General features: G+C 40.4%; 2 protein-coding genes and 1 pseudogene across 7 annotated transcripts in view; 2 read left to right on the plus strand and 1 right to left on the minus strand.

The window, feature by feature from the left end:
• The window catches only part of ANO3 (anoctamin 3), a 263819-nt gene that overhangs the window by 57220 nt on the left and 181987 nt on the right, over positions 1–24612 (minus strand). For all 4 annotated transcript variants that reach the window (XM_070428141.1, XM_070428139.1, XM_070428138.1 and 1 more), the window contains one exon: positions 15691–15751. In XM_070428141.1, coding sequence (XP_070284242.1) covers positions 15691–15751 — 61 coding nt within the window. The remainder of the gene's footprint in view (positions 1–15690; positions 15752–24612) is intronic.
• Positions 915–16391, plus strand: MUC15 (mucin 15, cell surface associated). Of its 3 annotated transcripts, none has more exons than XM_070428144.1 (4): positions 915–1110; positions 9174–9869; positions 12220–12369; positions 14321–16391. In XM_070428144.1, the coding sequence occupies exons 2-4, from the start codon at positions 9200–9202 to the stop codon at positions 14386–14388; spliced, it is 888 nt and encodes a 295-aa protein (XP_070284245.1). In that variant the 5' UTR covers positions 915–1110; positions 9174–9199; the 3' UTR covers positions 14389–16391. The 3 variants fall into 3 exon arrangements, with proteins under 3 accessions (XP_070284245.1, XP_070284246.1, XP_070284244.1); XM_070428145.1 differs by having other exon boundaries at positions 14324–16391; XM_070428143.1 differs by having other exon boundaries at positions 14228–16390.
• Positions 16141–22952, plus strand: LOC139017606 (E3 ubiquitin-protein ligase BRE1B pseudogene; annotated as a pseudogene).

Consider the following 24612-nt stretch of genomic DNA (forward strand, 5'->3'; position numbering starts at 1 on the left):
AACCTATCTCCTTGCACAACAGAAACTAAGCAATGAACCTCAGGCATACTGAGTTGAACAGACCTTGGCGCCAGCCCCCAAATATTGATGTGCAGAATATCCCAGAAAGCGCAGTTTCACTCTTCTCCCTTTCATAAGCCTTGAAAGGAAGTGAAGGAAGTGTGCCAGGTTGTTATTCAACTCTCGTATTTAATCAAGCATTACCTGGGCACTTCTGAAACTCTCCAGCTTCTGAATTGAGAGTAAAAGCAGAGAGAACACAGGATGGAAACCACTTAACCGAGAAAGCTCCCAGGATTACTCAGGATCATGTGGCCATTTTGAGACTGGCCCAGGTCCTCTCCAGACTTCTGAAAGTCAGCAACAAACCCCATCTTGGTCCTGGTGATTATTTTTAACTTAAAGCTTACAGCTTTCAAAAGGATCCCAAAACACATCAATTCACTTTGTGTTAAGTGTAACTGTCTCTAAAACGGATCTCAGTGCACTGCAGACCAGGCTCCTCGCTACTGAGTCCACTACATTTTCTCCACTCAGGTTATAAGTTCACAAATAAAACATCCTACTATGGGAAAGGAAGTTTTGTTTCTGAGTCAAGAGAACGACATGCGGCCAGCACACAGCAACAGGTGCAGGGCGTGACTCCTTTTGGTTTCCTCACCTGCACAGTGGGAACCCATTATGGGTTAGAAATTCCTGATATACCAGGGACGTTACCAAAGTCTTTGTCCCCCCCCCCCCTTTTTTTTTACTTAGGGCTAGAAATAAATGCCCCTTGTTTTGCCACCGTTTAAGACAACTAGCCTGCCCTGAAATCAAAACAACCAGCCTATGAAAGCTGGAGGGTTGGACTTATTTTTTTAAGGCCTGAATGGAGGTGGTATCTTCATGCTGACAGCTGAGAAGCAGGTCAGTCAGGTTCTGGGGTGCTGCATTACACAAGCAAGATACAGCCAGCTCCGCCTAATTTTGTTTCTCTGGCACCCTCCTGCTTAGTGGGACGGCGCCACATTTAACCCATCTGCTTTCTCTAATGCACGGCAGACTCATTTTAGCCAGGACAGCTGTGATATTTCAGTTCCTGTTTGTAAATACCTCCTAGACTTGAAGGTAAGTTTGTGCTGGGTGCTGGGTTACACAGAATCCCTCCCTCCCCCAACCCTGTGTCTGTCTGTCTGCCCCTCTCTCTTTCATTGATTTTCCAAAGAGAATAAAAATGATCTCAACTTTTGTCAGAACAGTCTGGGAAGTAGCTACAAAGACCTTTATAGAGACAGGTAGCTATTTCATTAAGTAATTACCTTCAAAATGAGCATTTGCACTGTCAAGTGAGTTAACTTTAAGAATTACTGCCAAATTTGCTAGATGACGAAACCAACTGAAGAGCTAAAATAAAAACATTACTTAAAACATACATGACTAGGAGAGCCTACAGGTCATAGCTTAGTAAAAGTTTTAAAACATTTAAAGTGCAAATTGTAGCAGGAATAGAAATTGAATATTTAGATTTAAATTATGCATTTGGCCTTCCAGGTTGTTGTTAAGGTATTGGAATATGATAGTTAAAACAACAACAACAATTTTCTAACATAATGAATTACATTCCCAAAGATTTTCTTTAAAGACTGGCAAAATATTGTGTATATAGTTTTACTTAAGCATGGTGGGTACACATGTCCACCACTCATTGGAGATCGAAAGGCTAAGTCATTGCTACAGAAGGCATCCCATGGAAGAAAGATGTAAATACAGTTTCTTAAAATTAGTTTCAGTTGTAGCTATGTAAGGTTCCTATGTGAGATGTTGGTTTACCGTTCACCCACCTTCTATTTGATCCATAGAGGCTGTTTCTCTAGACAGTGAAACTTAACAGAAGGCTGCACAGCCCATGCTTGGGAATCTGGGTCCAGAATATTTCTTTTGGAGACATGTCATTCTTTCATTCTAGGCATGACACTCTTTTTACCTAATTATTTCAGTATTGAAATTTATGACTGAGAACACCCAAGTTAGCAGGGAGTATGACAGTCTATTTTTCTTTTCTGGATTTATGCATCATACCGTGATTTAAATTAGATGATGTTCACAAACTTCTGAAACTTGTTTGTATGTGTTTTTTTCTGAAGGAAAGTCAGGGTTTTCTTCCCCCCCTTTTCTTTTAAAACAAATAAAAGTAAAGTGAAGTACCTACAGTTCTCAGGTACAGTCCTACTTTGTGTTAGATAAGTCTTCTCACCTTTCACAAAAGAGGCATATATAGAGGCATCATTTCTTATGTCCTCATTTATTGTGGCTCTTTCATATAAAAAAAGTAAAATACTGCCCAAGATTGGAAAAGCCACTCATAGTGACGCTCAAGGTTTGCCTGGGACACTGGCTACATGTCAGACTGAGTTTCCCATGACAAAGACAAACAAAACCCATCTGTCTTACTTTGTAGCCTGAAAGCTATAACTAGATATGATCAACAGCAACTGAGAGAGAAGTAGCACAGTAAATACTCTTTATTTCACTACAAAAACATGTTTTTATATTATCCTCTCAGCCTACCTGAACTAATGCTTTTATTTAAAATTTCTGGATTTGATTGAGTTTAGAATGACTAGCATTTCCCTTCCCTTGCCCGGGTTGATTACTTGACACAAAGCAGGATACTCCCTTACTTTCAAAGCTTGGTATAAAATGGGCATGACTCAGAACAGGGACACTGGGCAGAATAATGACTTTGTGCATTTAAGGAGAAGCAAAATTATGTACAGAGAGTGTGGATTTGCCTCTCTGAATGGCCACAGTTGCTTCCTCTCTCTCTCTCTATCTCTCTCTCTCTCTCTCATCACCCCCTGCAGCCCTCCATGCAAAGTAGAAATGTGAAACCACTTTTTAGTGCCAGCACCAAGGAAAGGGAGAAAATAGTGTTCTTTTTCTCCTGTAAAGGAATTATTTAAAAAACAGTGAAACTCACACTGTCTGAATGTATATTATACAAGTTATTAAATACTAGACATAAGACAAACATTTCAATATATATAGAAAGGATTAGAATCTGTGTTTAAGCTGTCACAAAATGGATGGAAATTCTCTTTCTCTGTTCCCTTTATGGTTGGTAGTTCTAATCTTAGAAGTTGTGTGTGTGTGTGTGTGTGTGTGTGTGTGTGTTTGTAATGATTAGAGCTTTGTTCCTATGTTACATCCTCAAAATCCTCATTACCACCTAGGGGCAAAAAGAAGCAAAGAACAGGAGAGTGAATGATGCTATCTGGTTGGTTGTCCTGAATTTCTCTCCCATGACAACTTCACTTTTCTTTCATCCCACCTTCTGTTTCCCTCTGTACTGCACCTGCTTGACAAATGAACTTGAGCACACACAAGCATGCCATCCATCATCCAGCATAACTTAATTTTTTACATAACAAGTACGCAACATCCTCTAAGTATTTGAATTCTAGAGATGGAGACAAGTTGAGAGGAAAGTGCAAAGAGAAAGAGTACACTTTTATTTCTTTGCCTTCTGGAGCTCCTGTACCATCTCCATTAGCTTTTGCTGCTTACAACACGCTTATTCAATTCAGAATAGATTGAACATAAATGAAATTGCTTAGTCTTTGCTCCAGCAAAAGTCTGAGGCTAAAATTTAATTCCTGGCTGCTTCTATCCCTTTAAGATGAAGGGGCCTGAGGAAGAGGTATAAGGTGGTTCTCTTAGAAGCCAGAGAACAGAAGCAAAGTTGTCCCCCATTGCCATGCTTGGACAACATGAATAAATCAATACAGTGGGGGCCTTGACTTACGAGTTTAATTTGTTCTGAGACCGAGCTCGTTAAGGAGCTTGTTAACTCAAATTACTCTATCAACTCAATGCAAAAAATCGGCCGAGAGACAGCTGGTATCTCAAAAAACTCGTTAGTCGGGACACTCATAAGTCAAGGCCCCACTGTATTCCCAAAAGCCTTACCCACACTGGTATTAATTTAGGAATAAACTGAAAATAGTATTTACAGCATCTGACTTATCCCTCTCTGCCCTTTCTTTTCCCTGGAGGTAAGTTATAGGCAGTAACAGAATGCTTAGCCCATTTGGGGTATTCATTCCTTAGGTTTTCACGTTGCAATCAAAAGCTGGGTGAAGGGTAGAGAGATCTTCTTGGTTGCTCAATGTTACAGGCAAAGGGAAACAGGAACTCACTTTGTTGACTCCTGATATATGGATTCTCATTATGGAAAGGGAACAAGAAAACTCTACCATGTTCCTCGTGTAACATTATGAGAAAGTTAGAGGAATAGCTAAAATATGTTTTCCCCTCTAGTGACCACTTCATTAGGAAGATAAAATAACCAGAAAGCTTGGGTACATAAAACCTAAATCAAGCTGCATAATAATAAAAATACAGGCCAAGTACAGTTCATAAACTAACCAGATCACTGGTAGTAGATAAAAAAGACTATAATGTTTGCCACAAACGTGACAGAGTTCACAGGAGAAGGGAGTTTTTGAAAAGGTCCATGTGAATATTTTTCAATTAAATGGAATCACATTTTAAATGTGCTAGGTGAGGAATCAGCTTAATGAAATGTTGCTGAGCTTACATAGGTCTGGGGAAAATCACTTGTTTTGTTACTGCTAATCTGTAAACTATACACTACAGGTGTCCATCTAGAACACATAGAGACAATTGTTAAAATTTTCTTAAATTAGGATAAAAGTGTATTTAGTATGTTTGAGAGGTATTTAACATAGAAGGCCCCATTTTTCCAGTATTTAAAAATGGGGTTATAAATTGCTCTGATTAAAATAAAATTTGTAAAAGCTGTGCTAAGACAATGTTGATGGGAAGAGTTCTATCAAGCAGCTAAGTACCAAATTCTGTATTCCTTTGTAACATTTCTGACATAGTTGAGTGATTACTAGCTTTAATGCCAAGATTTGAATCCTAACCCTATTTCTTTTTTAAAAAAAATATATTTTTATTGATTTAAGAGAAGAGGGGAGAGGGAGATATAAAAACATCAATAATGAGAGAGGACCACCCTAGCTGGTTTGACTCAGTGGATGGAGGGTTGGCCTGCGGACTGAAGAGTCCCGGGTCCGATTCCAGTCAAGGGCACATGCCCTGGTTGCAGGCTTAATCCCCAATAGGGGGCGTGCAGGAGGCAGCCAATCAATGATTCTCTCTCATAATTGATGTTTCTATTTCTCCCTTTCCCTTCCTCTCTGAAATCAATAAAATATATATTTTAAAGAAATAATGAGAGAGGGCAATTGACCAGCTGCCTCCTACACACCCCACACTACGGATTGAGCCCACAACCCAGGTATGTGCCCTGACTGGGAATTAAACCATGACCTCCTGGTTCATAGGTCAATATTCAATCACTGAGCCATGGTGGCCAAGCCTAACCCTATTTCTTTAGTGTGTCTCTAGCTGTGTGTCCTTGGACATATTATTTACATTTTATGCCCTATTTAATCATCTGTTAAATAGGATTAATAATCCCTTTCTCATTGTGTTTTTAGTAAGAATTAAAGGAGAAAAAATGCGAAAAATGTGATATAATAAATGCTTAATAGCAATATGTTTTCCAGTTATTTTTAGGACCTAAATCCATTTTCTTGGTAATGACAAAGAAATAAATGAAATGTAAATAAACAAACTTATCACAAATACAGGCACCCATGTAACCCCTCTCAGGTCAAGAAACAGAGCATCCCGAGCACAGAGAAGCCCTTTCCATGCCTACCCAATATTTCCTCTCCACAGTGGCCACTTTCCTGACTTCTAACATTCCAGTTTGTTGTCTGTTTTTGAACTTTATATACAGAGAATCACCAGTACAACTGGCATTTCAACTCTGCATTAATATTTCTGATAATCACCCTTATTTCTGTATGCAGCTCTAGTTTGTTAATTTTCACACATGAATCTACACAATTTATTAACCATTCTGTTAGTGATGGATGTTTAAGTATGTCTGCTAGCCTTGATTTATAAGGAGGTTTTATATGTCTGCTAGCCTTGCTTTATAAGGAGGTTTTTCTAAAGTGATTAGTATAGGGCATGAGAGATATTATATCCTAAAACCCCAGGAATCCACAAGTATGGACTGCTTGCTAAAAGCTTTTGAAGAAAAAAAGTATAGCAGTATGTATTATAGGTATATTTAAGTTGTACCATTATGCAAGAAATTGTTACGCAAGGATGACAAAACCAAAAGATAACCAGAGGTGTACACAGGAGCTCTTCAGATCCTACTGAAAAATCATAATGGTTGAAAATAGTTGTAAAACATTTCTGGGAGAGCTTTTAAAAGAATAGCTGGTAATAGTGGACCAAAATAATAGCAGTAGCACCTCCTCCTTTTTCTTATCTCAGTCATTTAGGAGAGTTTTAATGAAGAATAAGCTCTGAGGTTTAATTCAAAGAATACAAAATCAGTTTTCAGACTTTTTTTAAAAGGAGAAATAGCCTAATTTTTTAAAAAAGAATAACTTTCGCCTGGCTGGCATGGCTCAGTAGTTAAGGGTTGACCTATGAACCAGGAGGTCACAGTTCAATTCCCTTTCAGTGCATATGCCCAGGTTGCGGGCTCGATCCCCAATGTGGGACATGCAGGAGGCAGCTGATCAATGATTCTTTCATAATTGATGTTTCTATCTCTCTTTGACTTCCTCTCTGAAATAAATAAAAATATATTTGAAAATAAAATAATAATTGTTTCAATGAAAAACACTTTACATTTTAGCAGCTAATTACTTTGGAGTCAGTAGACTTGCCTTTCAGTGTTGCCTCTTCCATTTACTAACTTCCATTACTAGCCACTATGAACCTCAGTTTCTTCATCTGCAAAATGGGAATAATTAATTAATTAATACAACCTATTCTTTTTGTCTGAAGAGATCATTGTGATGATCAAGTGAGATATTATAAACTTGTCCAGTGCAAAACACTTAGAGAAAATTATCTTTTAACTAGAGGCCCGGTGCACGGATTTGTGCATGGGGGGGGGGGCGGTGTCCCTCAACCTGGCTTGCACCCTCTCGCAATCTGGGATCCCTCGGGGATATAGCAGTGCACCAAGTGGCAGTTGGACAGGGAGGAGCCCGAGCCGGTGCCGCACTGCTCGCACTCATCCCGGCCCACTGCACCTGCCACTGCTGCTTGGTAGCACTGATGCGGAGTTGGGAGAGGCTCCTGCTGCTGCAGCTGTGCTGGCCAGCCATGAGCCTGGCTTCTGGTTGAGTGGTGCTGCCCCTGTGGAAGCACACTGATCACTATGGGGCAGCTCCTGCGTTGAGTGTCTGCCCTCTGGTGGTCAGTGTGCATCATAGCGACTGGCTGACTGGTTGTTCAAGTCCTAATGGTTGCTTAGGATTTTATATATACAGACTAGAGGCCTGGTGAACAAAATTCGTGCATGGCGGGGGGGTGGGTCTCTCAGCCCAGCCTGTACCCTCTGCAATCCTGGACCCCTTGGGGGATGCCCGACCGCCAGCAGTTGGACATCCCTCTCGCAATCAGGACTGCTGGCTCCTAACCGCTTACTTTCCTGCCTGCCTGATTGCCCCTAACCATTCTGCCTGCCTGATCACCCTAACCCCTCTGCCTGCCTGCCTTATCGCCTCTAACCACCTCTGCCTACCTGCCTGATGCCCCTAGCTGCTCCCCTGCCAGCCAGATTGCCCCTAACCACTCTCCCCTGCTGGCCTGATTGCCTCTAACTGCTCTGCCTGCCTGCCTGATCCACCCCCGCCACCATGGCTTTGTCCAGAAGGATGTCCAGAAGGACATCTGGAAGACATCTGGTCTATCTGGTCTAATTAGCCTATTACCCTTTTATTAGTATAGATAATTAGAAATAAAGTTAATGTCTATTAACTGCTTACTTTAGTCCAGATAGTTTTTAGTGTGTTTGAGAGGTACTTAAGGTAGAAGGCCCTCTTTTTCCAGTGTTTGAAAAATGGGATTATAAATTGCTCTAATTATCTCAAATGATTTACTCAAATCATTCAATTTAGAAAAACAATGTGAAGTCAGTGTAATTATGATAATGATGATGATGATAAAGCAATTGCTTGTTATGATGATTGTTTTTCATAGATTATTCATGACAGATGCCTGAATTTTAATATAAATCTAATTTCAAAAACCTCTCCCCCTATCCTGCTATCTATGAATTTGTAGTACTTCCACACTTATAAGTAAAATTATGTGCCTGGGTTGGAGGTCAGGACTATGGTTTCAAATCCCAACTTTGCCACTATCTAGCTAAGTAATTTATTCCACACAAACTCCCAAATATATCCTTCATTGACACAATAAGGAAATATAATTAAAGATTATCATAAAATCCAAGTCTTTCTGATTTTCCTAATCTGAAATTAATAGAATGGAGAGCATCATAAAAAGTATTTTGAAAAACAAATGTTAATTTCAAATTCAAATAACTCAAATTAGGTATAATAAAATCTTTTCAAGTGGGGTCCCTGACTGACTCACTTTAAAGTGGTACATTTAGTGTATATTCAGTAACATCATTTTCATAATATTCCAAATTACATCTTTAAAAAAAACATGTTTTCCTAAATAGGTTGAAGAAACCAGCCAGCTCTACATACACTGTATTTATATTTTAAAAATTTTACTTAGCAGTCCATATATATAGTGTGTGTGTGTATTTTTAACTTGGCCCAAGCTAAATAATCCTTGAAATAATGGAATAGTGGTGTCTGGCCTGACAAAGTTTCTGCATGGCATTTCCTTAGAGCAGCGGTTCTCAACCTGTGGGTCGCGACCCCTTTGGGGGCCGAACGACCCTTTCACAGGGGTCGCCTAAGACCATTGGAAAACACATATATAATTACATATTGTTTTTGTGAATAATCACTATGCTTTAATTATGTTCAACTTGTAACAATGAAATTGGGGGTCACCACAACATGAGGAACTGTATTAAAGGGTCGCGGCATTAGGAAGGTTGAGAACCACTGCCTTAGAGGAAGAAAAATGTTATACAGAATATAGAACTCAGTCATTCTAATTTTAGTACACAATTCAAAGAAAAGAAACTTATGGAATTGAGAGTATGATATTATCATCTCAGCATTATGTATCTAGATTTTTCACCACTTAAAAATGTAGATTTTCATTTAATAATTCAAATGGTTGTTATTTTCTTTCAGATCCCCCTATACCAAAGAAGGCTACAATGTTGACCTCAGCCCAAACTCTATTGCTTTCAACCTTGTTTAGTTTACTATTATTTGTAAGCCATGGAAAAGAACGTCTGGAAGTAAACACAACACAAAACATTGCAGAAAGCTTAAAAGACATGGCAAAAGAATACGTTCCTTTGAAAACTGGAGCAGATTTCAACTTAGGTAAAGAAAATAGAGAAACTTCCAATCCCAAGGCAAGAAATTCCTCTCTTTGGGATCCATCAAGTAAAAGTGATGAAACAACAGATTTTGTGGATAATTTGACCACAGACTCCCCCAGGAGTCCAAGACCCACACCTGTATTTTCTGAAAGCACTTCCTTGATCCACAGCTTTGTTTCTAAACTGCCTCAGAACTCATCTGCAGGAGATGAAAATTCTCTGTCCGTTTCATCACCTCCCAATGCTACATCTGCTGTATCCTCAGTGGGATCCCTGGCCAATGATACCATGAAAACTGACAACAGTTCCATTACAGTTAGCATCCTCCCTTCAGCGCTAACCACCATGAGGCCCATGACAACGGAACCAGATGGATGGCTTAACATTACTAATGATAGCTTTGTGGGGTTTACCCCCTATCAGGAAATGACTCTACAGCCCACCTTAAAATTCACCAATAATTCAAAAATCTTTCCAAATACATCAGATCCCCAAGAAGGTAAATATAAATAAATTTAACTTTCCTTTGGTGTGAAAGAATCTCCACGTAAATCATACAGATTACAACTATAGAATATGCCATACCAGCAGGGTTGGGGAATGTCGGGTCAGCAGGCCATGTAAGGCCCGGAAAATTTGGTCTGGCCCAAGGCATTAAGGGGAGGTAATTAAATTTTTGACCAAATATAGCAAGCTAATTTTTAAGTTAATAATTTTGTATGGCCCTTGAATGATGTTATAAATATCCAAATAGCCCTTGGCAGAGAAAAGGTCCCCCACCCCCGTGACTAAAGAAAAAGAGGCGATCACAGTAGCACAGGTAGTTCTCCCTTTAAGGGTAACCATGATATTCACTGGAAATAGTGAAGGGGTTTTAGAACTTAAGTCAGCATATACTTAAGTGGGACAAAATGAGAAGTAGGGTAGGCTGAAAAGACTGAAGTAGTGATACAGCTTGGAGATACTGTGTAACAATTTTTACTGAATTTTAGAAAGACTACTTGAAATTTCACATGCTTTTAAGAATACTGTACAACTGAACTTTAAAAATATATGAATGTTGGTTTTAAAAATTGAAGTAAATGAATTTATAAGTTATCAGATACCACATAATCACAGGAAAATAGAACACTGATATTTTTTTAAAAAGTAAATAAATTCAACAAAAGGAAATCCTCAATTTTTAGTTTAGTACTTAATGATCACCACAAGAAAATTGTAATATGGGGACAGTTTTATGTTTCATTCTTAGGAATTATTACATCAAGCTTTAAACACAGAAAGTGAAAAATTGCTAATATTTAATGAAAATTCATTATATTTTATTTTTTCAGGTCTAACCATGTTTCTGCTTCCCTGAAACTTAAAAATATACTAGTTTCCCCTATGAACTCACTAATTTCCAATAGAATTTATTTACAGATTATATTAATTATATAAACACCAAATCATCCATATATCTATATATACTTATATATATATATATATATATATATATATATATATATATTCCTATTTGAAGTTGTTGCCAGTGAACAGTGAACAGGAAAAGTTTTAAATACTGAAATCTAGGCTTTACTATAGCTCTGCAACCAATGTATTGTATGTACATATATTTTCATTTTAACTTTAATTAAAAAAATTTTAAATGTTTTTTAAATTAATTTCAGAGAGGGAAAGGGAGAGAGGGATAGAAATAGCAATGATGAGAATCATTGATCAATTGCCTCCTGCATGCCCGCTATTGGGAACTGAGCCCCAAACCTGGGCATGTACCCTGAAGGAGAATCAAATCATGACCTCCTGGTTCATGGGTTGACACTCAACCACTGAGTCACACCTGCTGGGCCAGTTTTAACTTAAACATATCAGTTTCATTCATACATACTCTAACATCCCATCAGAAATGTATTGCTTAAAAATACTATCTCTTTTGTCTCTCTAAACTTAAAATACATATTGAAAACATATTACTTATTCCTACCAGGTAACTTTGCTTCATTTTTGTTTTAGTAATAATTTTGTTAACTTCCCAGTGTGGAGGTTAATTTTTTAAATATATAAGGTTTCATATAGAATCAGAGACTCTTTAAGACACTTTACCTACCTAATTAGTAAGCTTTTCAAGAAATTTTAAAAATCATTAAAAATAAAATACACTAAATTTGAGTTCATGGAGTGTAAGTAGTTTATTTATGATAGTTTTCAAATAAGGTACTTAGTAAAGGGGATGATAGGATGAAATTTTGGGTTCTCTTAAACTCAGACCTACACATCTGTTCCCTATGTGTAATGCACTGACAATATATTGCTTTGATCATTATTCTGATTTTTCCTTATAATGCCTTTTCACTTGGAATTTTGTGGATTCATTTCCTATTCCCCACTTACTCCTATTAGCTTTTTACTTTCAAATTATTATAGAAACAAGATCAAAGCTCATTTTACCATTAAAGTTCATCAGAGATTTAGAATTGATTAAAGACAATATAGCATTCAACACAGAAATTATGTCCTAATGGAGCACACTCATGGCATTTCAGTACTATTCATGTTGATGAGTAATGAGGCATAGTTATAAAACTAGGACTTACAAGTAATTCAAAATAATTCAATATTTAAGGTTTGGTTTTATTAGGAAATATATTTTGCCAATATATCCCAAATATTCAGTTATTCAGTACTTTATTATATATATATATATATATATATATATATATATATATAAGCATTATCTAATATTTTTTAAAATGCTAAATATTCTTTGTGCTACACATGTATATATGTCTGTACTTTGAACAATTATTGCTATTTCTTGTTTATAAATTATTTTTCTTTTTTCTCTCTAGAGAATAGAAATACAGGAATAGTATTTGGGGCCATTTTAGGTGCTATTCTGGGTGCTTCCTTGCTTAGTCTTGTTGGCTACTTGTTGTGTGGAAAACGAAAAACGAATTCATTTTCTCATCGGAGACTTTATGATGATAGAAACGAACCAGGTAAAAACAACTTTCAGAACTTCACCTTCAGAACTTTCATTAAGTGGGGATTGCTAATGGTTATTACATTGTCCAGATAGGGTTCAGAGATTCATACAATAGAAATAGACCAAAGATTTATTCTGACCTACTCTCTGTTCCTCAAATAGTAATGGACCTGTGAGAAATAAATTTAAAATAGTTGAAACTGTTGTTAATTGCATAACAATTGATTTTAAGTAATAATCCCAGAACCTAAAATAAATCCATAAAATTGGAAGAGAATGGTATGATATTAAGAAAAAATGCGCAGTTTTGTTAGTGATTGCAAAATCATCCATTGTCATTATTGTTGTAGTTTAGTAGCAGTAATTTGAGCAAAGACATATTCTAATAGGAGATCTTCAAAAGTTTTACAGATATAGTAACCTCATATTAATTATCTTAATGAATCTCTAAAACAGGATTTCTAATGAGTTGCATATGTAGCTACATAAGTCACAATTTACCTTAATTCTGTAAATTCATGTGGTAAAAAACCATAATACCTATGAATAAAAAAATGGAACTGTTATGAATGAAGCACTGAGTAGGACCTTAATAACAATGTATAGAATACAAATGAAGTCACTTCAAATGCTTGATTCTTCCCTTTATTAAACTTCAGGGGGAAAAAATCACAACTGTTTTCTGGTTTACAGGAGGGATTCTTGCTTCCATAAAAAAATAAATGACCCTAGTGAGTCCCATTGATAAAGTTTTGTTGATTTTTGAGAACCTCAAATCATGTGACATATGGTCCTTTTCAGAATCAAATCCACCACTTATAAATTTGACTGAATTCTGTCTAAGGGATCCTAGCAATAAATGTTTTAAAAAGTGGCATTTTTCAAAATAAAAGGATATGATTTTGAACAACATGGGTTTCCAAACTTCTTTTTTAAACCTCTGAATTTTTTATTTATTTGTAATCACTGTAATCATCTGTAAAAAAGCTCAGTTTATTAAACTGATATAATTCAATATATTTTGATTGAGGCCTAAGAAAATAATCATACCACCTACTTTACTCCTTCAAGACAGATTAGGGACCCTCTCCCAAATCCCTCAGAGTTCTGGGAGACTAGTTTGTGAAGAGATGGCTGAAGAAATTGATAGGATATGAAAATACCTCACTGAATAATTAGATTACTAATCTAATTAGTAGTTAATCACTGCTTCAGTATTTAAAAGTACCTACTTATTTTCTTTGAAAATAAGTTCAAGCTCATTAAGGAAATAATAATTGACTGTTGAAAAAGAATCCTTTATTATCAGTCATAAAACCTCAAATACATGATAAGTTGGATCTATCAGCAGGAAACACAAGCTTTTACAAATAGATTTCTCCTGTCTCCATGTTCAATGGCTCAGCCATAAAGACATGGAGACATGGTTTAGAATAATGGCACTGATTTTCAAATTAATGCTCTTCACTTTTTTTAAAAAAGTATTTTTCACACCAGAAGTGAAAATTCTGAACTAACTGATAAGACTGTCACGAGATTCAACACAATGAGACATATGTCTATCCTCCCTAATACAAAGTATTACTACACTTTCGTTGTGCTCGCTCCCTTGGTTCCTTTAGTTTTGGTCCACCAGCAGGGAAATTCTGAAAGTTAAATTGTTCTCTTAGTCTTAGAAAGAAATGTGGCTTGAAAATATTTACTCATTTAAATTTCAAAACTAATATCTGAAAAGCCCATATAAAGGCCAGGTACACTTACCCATCTAGAACAGTACCTAAGGCCTGGCAGATGCCTGAACACATGTGCATCTTTCAAACTGTGACTGAAATACCTTTTATAAAATACCTTTTCTTGGTTACTTTTTTTAGTTCTGCGATTAGACAATGCACCGGAACCTTATGATGTGAGTTTTGGGAATGCTAGTTATTACAACTCAACTGTGAATGATTCATCCATACCAGCAGGTCAAGAAAATGCACGTGATGGTATTCCAATGGATGACATACCTGCACTCCGTACCTCAGTATAAAACTAAGGGGAAAAGGGTTTCAGATGGCAAGTATTTGCTTACATCCTGGCCTTTTCACCAACCCACCTTCCAAAAGCTGAAGCAAGATCACCGTCATGTGGCTTGTGCCAAGAAGAACTGTAAAAGCCTGAGCCTAGTAGCAGAAACATAAAGAGATGACAAATCATCCAAGGGGTCTCCTTTCTTGCCATTTCTGGCTATGCTGAAGCTTATATGGAGTAACCTTCATTTGTATTTTAGTCTGTTTTCTTCTTAGTAAGAAATGTTTGTGGGATCACATAAAACTAAAAGATTGTACCTTGATTGCCCTCCTTGATAATTTAATTTAAAAACTTCTTCACTGAAAATAGAGAACCAAATCTACATTTATACTTTGTTTTGGCCAAAAATAAGTCAATGGATTTGACTCTTCACTGCTCTCCCTGTAGCTCTAATGCCATGCATCACAGTTGACATTCTGTTGAAGAAGCATTGGAAGTAAATTTTTTTATTTTTTATTTTTTTACATAAATCTAGAAAGACAGATGGCACAGAACCTCTGTTTCTGAGAAATGTAGAGAATGGGAGTGAGAGACCTGTCTTTTAAGTACATTTTACTTTGCTGCCTTAGCTCTTACTAGTACATGGTCAGTCCCTTGAACTGCCAAGTTGACAATGACTTTGCATTCAACAGGGCTGTTAGGAAAGCTGACTCTAACCAGGAAAGTAATTGCTTTTCTTCAAAGGATGTCTGATTTACTTTATGCCTCAATTAACTGGGTAACCTAAAAACTCAATGAGAAACATGTTGAAAAAAGTCAGCCAAATCCTGTACTTGTACATAATTTTTACAGTTTTAAGATGTTAGATAGGAACATAATTTATTATGTATTAGACATTACTGATCAATTGTATATGGAATAGATTCTGCATCTCCAAATAGATGATGAATGAGATTAAAAATAGATAAATGGAAATGTTAAACAAATAAAAAAATTTCTGAGCATCAGTTGCAATAAGTTTAACTTGGATTATGTTTCAGTTTGTTTTTAATTACTATCTGCTTCTGGCATGGAAAAAAACACACAAAACAAACAAAAACTCTTTAGTATAGGTAGGTCCAAGGCTTTAGGGAATCAGATCAAGAAATATATTCCAAACAAAGCAGTGAATGTGGGAAGAGGACAAACAAAGCAATAGACTTTGTTGAATTGATACATAGGGTGTGTGTGTGTGTGTATGTGTGCGTGCGTATACGAGTATGAAAAAATACAATAATAGCCTCAGAGAATGAGGGCTAGGAAGTAATGGAGAATTACTTACCCCATATTGCCATAAAAATAGCAAAGAAGACTGTCCCTCCATTATCAAACAAGTATGTCACCTTAATGGAAAAGAAACAAAACTATTAGTTACAGTGTTGGTTATAATAAGCAGGTGATTGCAAATACTCCCCCTTGGAATCACATTATTCTATAGTTTGTAAATATAAGATATAGATCACTTCATGATTGCTATAGCTATTTCATATAATTTTTCTCTTGGAAAGAGGTAAAGGATCGGCATTTTTCCCTTTTCTTTCCTCTTCCCTTTTATTCCTTATGGACTCCATCTTCATTTCTGCTTAGAAATTGTTCTAGCACCTCAAGGAAGTATTTGTGAGCCACAGAGAGTCAAGCTATAGTGTGAACTGTAAGAAGTCAGCCTTTCAGTTGAGGAATACCTAGTTGGACTTTTTGTTAGCAAAACCACCAGGATTGGAAAAGTTGCAAAATGCAGAATTCCACTAGTGAGGCAGACTCTCAATGGCATGGTATCACAGTGCCATCCCTCCTCTCTGATAGCTTTCAGAATGGGCCATGGCCCAGTAGTGGCTATAGAAGGTAATAAATTCCATATTAAGTTGTTTTTCAGAAGTTTCATAAATCACTGACAGTAGGATATAGTCCAAGTGTTTTTGAATCAGACATTACCTGAAGTTTTAGAGAGAATAATGTACAGTTATGTGATGTTATTGAATACAATTTTCAGGGTTGCAAGAATTGTTTGATTTTAATAAAGTATAAATTTAATTTACCTTTGCTTCCTTTCATTTGCATATTGCCCTTGCTATGTTTATAAGTAAGTGAGAGAGATTAAATGTATACAGTCAAGACAATACATGTTTGGTAGTCAAATACATACTGTATCATCTAGAGAGAAAATAGGGACACTAATCTCATGGGAGAGAGAGAGGCTAGTTAGGGACTAAATAACATTACTAGTATTATAAGGGAAGTGGGAGTAAAACAGTATCTTTTTTGCACAGTCTATAGTTCAGAGGCTGCTCAACAAAAGATGTGCTTATTCCCTGCAATGTAGCAATACTGGAAATATCAGTGTACAAAAGATGTGCTAATTTTGATGGTTTGTGGGGAGGTGCAAGATATCCTAATAGCTGTAAAACTTCTTTGATTGTTAAGGCTCAGAATTTCTAAAAATGCTATAAAAAATGGTTTTCATAACAATCATCGGGTACATATTATGTACAGGAGAGAAAAGGACCATAAAGGAATTCTCCTACAGAGCTCATAAAATTACACCCAGCTGGAGAATCCAGATTTTTTGTTTCCAGAGGCATCCCACAGAGATACCTGCTGCTGCCACACAGCTCAACAGCTGTCTGCTCTCCCTTATCAACAGACCTACTGCAGGGAATGGCCTCTTTGAGTGTTAGAACAGAGATTTTACAAAAGGGCACTTAAAGGCACTAATAATGGCTTTCAGAGAAGTGGCAAGTAAAAACCCATACTTAGCAACAACCAGGTTGCATAGCCATCACTTGTCATAGTTTATACAATATTCTCTGGAAAAAACTTTTCATTTTTTTGATGTTTGTTTACACATATCAGATATTTTTTAACTCAATAAATTTAAACAGTAACTTTTTTAGAAATCTATATATATAAAAGCCTAAGCGACTGTCCAACCATCTGACCAGTAGCTATGATGTGCACTGACCACCAGGGGGCAGATGCTTAATGCACAGGCATGGAAACATGGAACAGACTGATGAATCTCAAAGGAAAGGGGGGTGGGGGAGGGCAGGAAGAGATTAATCAAAGATCTTATATGCATACTAGCGGCCCAGTGCATGATTTGTGCACTGGTGAGGTCCCTTGGCCTGGCTTGCAGGGATTGGGCCGAATCCACGCACTGAGCCTCCTACATCCCCCAAGGGGTTTCGGATGGCGAGAGAGTGCAGGTCAGGCGGAGGGACCCCACTGGTGCATGAATCTGTGCACCAGGCCTTTAGTATACCCATAAGACATAGTATGGTATACATGTAATATTCTTAGAATGTGAGAGTGCATACATGTAATGGGAGGTAAAGGTAGAATGGAAGTTAGGAAAAACTTCAGAACTTGCCCTAAGAAGGACAGTAAAAGTGTAAAATCGCTGTGTTAGAGCCACTAAGCTATTACACGCAGGATGTATTATGATATGGGAGACAATGCAGACAAAAAGAGCAATTATAAGCCTGCAGTTAAAAATGGAAGTGCTAAGGGATTTATTTAGGATGCTGATATAAGACCTGATGAATAAAAATGGGGAAGAGGGAAAAGGAAGCATCAAGTCTAGAGTTGATGGCTCCAGGTTAGATCATGGATGTTTGGCAACAGAATAAAGGGGGAAGAGTCCTTATGCCTAATAGGACAGGAATACTTTCTCAATAAAACTCCAGATGAAATAAAAAGAAAATTCCCAAAGCAACGTAATAGACTTTTCTAAAGCAAAAAATAGGCTTGTCCAATCTACAAATGTATATTTACAAGAAATTATTTTATTAGAAAAACAGCTTACCTTTATGCATAGAGGGACCTATGGACAAACATTTTATTCAACACTGCTGGTGTGAGTGTAATATATGAAGAGAGAAGCAAACTAAGCCTTCAAGAAAGCTGTGTTTAAGCACAAATTCTCCATTAATCTTTAACATCTTATTTCTCTTAGAGAGCTGAGTGTGGCAAGAAGTCAATAAATGTGGGCATTGTTTAAGGAGATAAATTTCACATTAGGTTGGAAGCATAAAGTTGATGTCTCCTCTACTGTAATTGCTAGATTTCTCTCTAAAATTGTTTGATGGGTTAAGAATAACAGAAAGTTCTGGAAACTGCCACTTACACCCCATTAGAGGCCCTCTGGGCTGAGAACAAGGTGCCTTCTTGGGCAGATTCAACCCTGTGGGCCAGGCAGGCTATTACAGGAGAGGGGGCTGGGGGCAGGTAGTCAGAATGTAGTCTGGAGCTTGGGCTTCTCTGACCTCCTCAGTCCTTAATACTGAGACAGGGAAAAATCCATACAGGTGCCCACAGCCCTTGGACCTGGGCACAAGCTACATCAAACATGGACACCTCATTAGCTTCTCCCCCTCCCCATGACTTATTTAGGGCAATATCTTATTTAAATGTGCTCCCAGGAATCAGAATCAGCTGAATCGCTTGTTAACATGTATATTTCTAAGCCTTACCCTTGAGGCCCTTAAACATTCTTTTTTAACAAATGTTCTAGGTCAGTGGTCGACAAACTGCGGCTACCCAAACCGCGGCTCGAGTGCCGCGTGCGGCTCTTTGGCCCCTTGAGCTTGGCTCTTCCACAAAATACCGACATCTGCGCATGGGCAACGAAGTTTCAATCGCACTGTACTCGCACCCGCACATGGTATTTTGTGGAAGAGCCAAGCTCAAGGGGCCAAAGAGCCGCATGTGGCTCGCGAGCCGCGGTTTGCGGACCACAGTTCTAGGTGATTCTGATGAAGAGTCATATGCTGATGCTTCCATAAAGTTTCTTTAAGAATAAACAACCTCTGTCCTGTTTCTGTGGTAGCCTCACTGTCCTATATGATCTGAGGCTCATACTAGGTATTGAATAAATGTTTGCTGCACAAATTAAACACACACACACACACACACGCGCGCGCGCACAAACTAAGAACTATTATGAATAAAGCTCACTTCAAAGGTTGCCTCATTTTTAGAATTACATGATGAAACAATGCAGGACCCTTCTACCTAATGATTTCACTTTAAAATCCTTGCATAATGGAAATTGACAGTGTGGTGTCAGGTGCTTTTAAGTGAGTTTGCAAACATCACAGACTGACTTAATTGCCCAAGTTTCTCAAGTCCCATACTTTTAAAATGTTAAAAATGAAAACAATCATCAAAGAAAACAATGTACTTACATATCATTTTTACACGAAGGAACCGGTTTTTCATGAAACACATCCTTGGAATTATTAAGGGAATAATTACACGGATACACACGCTTCCCAAGAAATAAACACGGCAGATTTACTTTCCTATTACTTGCTGCAAGTGAGGGTGGATGCCATGAGGAATTAACAAGTTCCTAGATAATGTGGCTAAGCGATCATGACCCCACATTGCTTGGCGTGTTTCTTTGATAAAAATCTATTCCCTTATATCTGGCAATGCCCATCAAGTAACTTCTAGGTGTTTATATAAACTAATATTAAAGAGAATGTTGAGGACGCTGACGGCCGCTGAAGTCCAAGATGGCGGCGCCGGGCTGCTCCTGTTGCGGGTGAGGGAAGTGCCGGAAGTCCCGGAAGTGCCTCGGGTGGCCGGAAGTGCCATCTATCACCGGAAGTGCCGCCATTTGACCAACCGGCCAACGGTCTTTCGGGGCCCACAGAGAAGTTGAGCCTCGAGGCCGCAACCGCGCTTAGAGGGCCCGTCGGTCTTGGGGACATCTCTCTCCCGGAGGAGATGGACCTGAAGGTCTTGCGGTTCAAGAATAAGAAGCTAGCAGAGCGGCTGGAGCAGCGCCAGGCTTGTGAAGATGAACTCCGAGAACGCATCGAGAAGCTGGAAAAGCGGCAGGCCACCGATGACGCCACACTCCTCATCGTCAACCGCTACTGGGCCCAGCTGGAGGTAACTGTGGAAGCCCTTCTCCGACGCCATGAGAAGCAGCGGGAGCTGTCGTCAGGTACACAGCCACCTGGGACCCAGGGGGGGCCGAGGTCAGAACTGAGGGAGACCCTGCCCGCGCAGCGACGGCCCCCCCTTAGCGAGCCGGCGTTGGCTTTCCCGGTGAAACAGGGCGCCAGCAGCAGTGAGGAGGTGGGGCTGCAGGGCCGGATGGAGTTCTCCAAGGCCGCCGTGTCGCGGGTGGTCGAGGCCTCAGCCCGCCTACAGCGCCAGGTGGAGGGACTCTGTCGGCGCGTCTGCAGTCGAGGGGGAGGTGAGCCCCGCGGCGAGGCGGCTCGGGCACGCACCCGGGAGCTGGGCTGTGAGAACCGGCGACTTCAGGCCTTGGCCACCCAGCTGCAGGAGAAGCACCACTGCATCTCCTTGGAGTACGCTGAGCTCCAGGATAAAGTGACATCAGCAGAGACCAAAGTGCTAGAGATGGAGACCACAGTAGAGGACCTGCAGTGGGACATTGAGAAGCTGCACAAGCGCGAGCAAAAGCTCAATAAGCACCTGGCAGAGGCCTTGGAGCAGCTCAACTCTGGCTACTATGTATCTGGTAGCTCCGCAGGTTTCCAGGGAGGCCAGATCACACTCAGCCTGCAGAAGTTTGAGATGCTGAATGCGGAGTTAGAGGAAAACCAGTTATTGGCCAACAGCCACATGGCAGAGCTGGAGAAGCTCCAGGTCGAACTTCAGGAGGCTGTGCGGACCAATGAGCACCTCAAGGTGGCCCTACGCAGTCTTCCTGAGGAGGTGGTACAGGAGACGGAGGAGTACCAGATGCTGCAGGCCCAGTTCTCACTACTTTACAATGAGTCTCTGCAAGTGAAGGCCCAGCTAGAGGAGGCCCGGGGACTGCTGCTGGCCACCAAGAACTCACACCTGATGCACATTGAGCACATGGAGAGCGATGAGTTGGGGCTGCAGAAGAAGTTGCGTTCAGAGGTTATCCAGATGGAGGACACACTGGCCCAGGTACGCAAGGAGTATGAGATGCTGCGCATCGAGTTTGAACAGAACCTGGCCGCCAATGAGCAGGCAGGGCCCATCAACCGTGAGATGCGCCATCTGATCAGCAGCCTTCAAAGTCACAACCACCAGCTAAAGGGGGATGCCCAGCGATACAAACGGAAGCTGCGGGAAGTGCAGGCTGAGATTGGCAAGTTCCAGGCCCAGGCCAGTGGCTCTATGCACTCTATCCCGGAGGACTCTGGTCTCAGTGCCCCAGACCCAGGGCAAGAAGAGGGCGGGCCAGGCCCTATTGGTGACCACGAAAGCAGAAAGGAGATGGTTTCAATGCCTGGTGCCACCATGACTACCTCCTTAGCAAAGATAGAGGAACTGGTCCCCTTTGAGGAAGATGCCCAGGCCTTAACTCCCAGGGCCCCAGGCCCCTCCTCTTGGGTCCGAGAACCTGAGCCCAGGCCCCAGTGGGAGCTTCAGGAGTGGGAAGGGCTTGGCCTGGGACCCCAATCTATGGCCTCAACATATTCAAGAGCTGATCGGGAGAAGGCCAAGGTGGAGGAGCCCAAGAGGAAAGAGTCCAAATTTCTCAAATGTCTCCGAGCAGAGCTCAAGAAGGCCCAGGAAAGCCAGAAGGAGATGAAGCTGCTGCTTGACATGTACAAAACAGTGCCTAAGGAGCAACGAGATAAGGTGCAGCTTATGGCAGCTGAATGCAAGATCAAGGCCGAGGTCAATGAGCTACGGAATCACATCCGGGAATTGGAGGAGAGAGATCAGAGGGAGAGGAAGAAGATTGCGGACGAGGATGCCATGCGGCGCATTCGGCAGGCAGAGGAACAGATAGAACATCTGCAGCGCAAATTGGGTGCCACCAAGCAGGAGGAGGAGGCTCTGCTGTCAGAGATGGATGTGACAGGTCAGGCTTTTGAGGACATGCAAGAGCAAAATAGGCGGCTGCTACAGCAGTTGCGGGAAAAGGATGATGCCAACTTTAAGCTGATGTCAGAGCGGATCAAGGCCAACCAGATTCACAAGCTGCTGCGAGAGGAGAGGGATGAGCTGGGCGAGCAGGTTCTTTGCCTCAAGTCTCAGGTGGATGCCCAGCTGCTGACCATGCAGAAGCTGGAGGAAAAAGAACAGGCCTTGCAGGGCAGCCTTGGAGGTGTGGAAAAGGAGCTGATGCTATGCAACCAGGCCCTGGAGCTCAGTAAGAGGAAGGCTGTGGAATCAGCCCAGCTGGCAGAAGACCTGAAGGTGCAGCTGGAGCATGTGCAGACACGGCTGCGAGAGAGCCAGCCTTGCTTGGCAGAGAGCCGTGCTGCTCGAGAGAAAGAGAGCTTCAACCTCAAGAGGGCTCAGGAGGACATCTCACGGCTGCGGCGCAAGCTGGAGAAGCAGAGGAAGGTGGAGGTTTATGCAGATGCTGATGAAATCCTCCAAGAGGAGATCAAGGAGTACAAGGCACGGTTGACCTGCCCCTGCTGTAACACACGCAAGAAGGATGCGGTGCTTACCAAGTGCTTCCACGTTTTCTGCTTCGAGTGTGTGCAGGGCCGCTATGAGGCCCGCCAGAGGAAGTGCCCCAAGTGCAATGTTGCCTTTGGTGCCCATGACTTCCACCGTATCTACATCAGCTGAACCTGTAACTCAGGGAACTCTGGAACACCTATGGACCCTAGGTGCTATGCCCCAAGTTCCTCCCCATCCTTTGTTCTGGATCCTGTGGGCCCAGCTTCTCCCTCTCCCCATCTAGTTGTTTGAGGTCCCTAGTACATGTTAGTGAGCGTGAGGTCAGCCAAGTTCCACCTTTTTCCCTGTCAGAGCCGAGGCACCTCCTCTGCTGGAAAGATACGCTATGAGATATCAAATGGGCCCAGAGCATCCAACTAAGCTTCCTGAAAGCTGGCCCCAACTCTTCTGTCTCCACAGGCCTATCCCAGCCCTAAGGGGAAAGTTCCCCAGGCTGTGACCTCCATGAAAAGGAGGTTGACTACTTGCTTACACACCCACAAGTGAGGATCAGGTGGGTCAGGTCTCCAGTCTCTTGCTCTGAGATTAGACCCTGGGGCCCAGAGAGTCTTTCTTCACTCCCTGCCCTCCAAGCATGGGCAAGGTTTCCCTGCCTGTGGAGTTCCCTGGGCTCTTTGGTGTGGCTCTTGGGATAAGCTCTTATATTCTTTATGGGAGGATAAGGAGGGTGAGGGTCAGGGGGCATGGTCCTCTTCCTCTGAGAAGCTCTATGGTTGCTGCAGTCACCTAGTCCTTATTTTGGAAGTGCTGAACCAAGATCATCAGCTTCTATTGTAATCAGACTTCTCCGAATACCTATTCTCCTAAGCCAATTACCCCTAATGCTTAGCAAGTCTCCAGTGGGTCCCCAGCCCTGACCCTACTTTCATCCTGGTGGCCTTAACTGCAGTGGAGGCAAAGGAGGGGAAGGAAAAGACTAGCAGTTGGATCAACTTTCAATCATTCCAGGTAGAAGATCATCTAACCCTGTGACTGAGCCTGTACCCACAATATTTGCTATGCTGCTGCCCAAGCAAACTCTGGGCTCTGGGGGCAGCAGGAGGGACCTGCAAGGTGGAGCTGCTGACAGGTTCAAGGGTCCATTCAGACCCACAGCCACTGCTCTAGAGATGTTTTGTATAGGTTATATGTTATAAATAAATGTTCAACCCTAAAAAAAATGTTTATTTGCATCCAATGAAGGAAGTGTAGTTCTGATTTTTAAGGTGTGAAACAAGTAGCTACATTTTATTTTAGCCAGAGAAACAAATACAAGACAAATATTTCATCCTGATGGGTTGTATTTCTATATTGTTCCCCAAGGCAATATTCTCCTTTGCAAGCTCCATTTTCCACCTTTCTTTAATAGTTATTAAGTGAATTCTTTATGAGTCATACCTGTCCTTAAATATACTTTTTTTCTACAAGGGAAAGGAGGGATGTAGATACAGCGTGATGACAAAAGCCCCCTAGTCTTTGGAATGTTTCTTCACTTTATCACTTTGCCATATGTGGATGTTTCTTATATTTAGTGCTCAGATAAAGCCAGTGTGTTTCATTAGATCTGTTCAGGTAAAAGTATAAGTAACCTATATATGAATTCGTTGGTGTCCCTAAATCTGTCATATATCTTTAAAATGCATGGGCTAAGACGTGTATATACATTTAATAATTCTAACACAATTGGTTTTTGCAAAAAAAAGTTGACAAAATGCTTCCCAAAATGAGACATCTTTGTGGAATATTTAAAATAATTCAAAACTAAGTATATTTTAGAAATTGAGTAGAG

The sequence above is a fragment of the Myotis yumanensis genome, unplaced genomic scaffold, assembly GCF_028538775.1.
Source record: "Myotis yumanensis isolate MYYU_CA2020_CCGP unplaced genomic scaffold, mMyoYum1.0.hap1 SCAF_10, whole genome shotgun sequence".
Taxonomy (NCBI): domain Eukaryota; kingdom Metazoa; phylum Chordata; class Mammalia; order Chiroptera; family Vespertilionidae; genus Myotis; species Myotis yumanensis.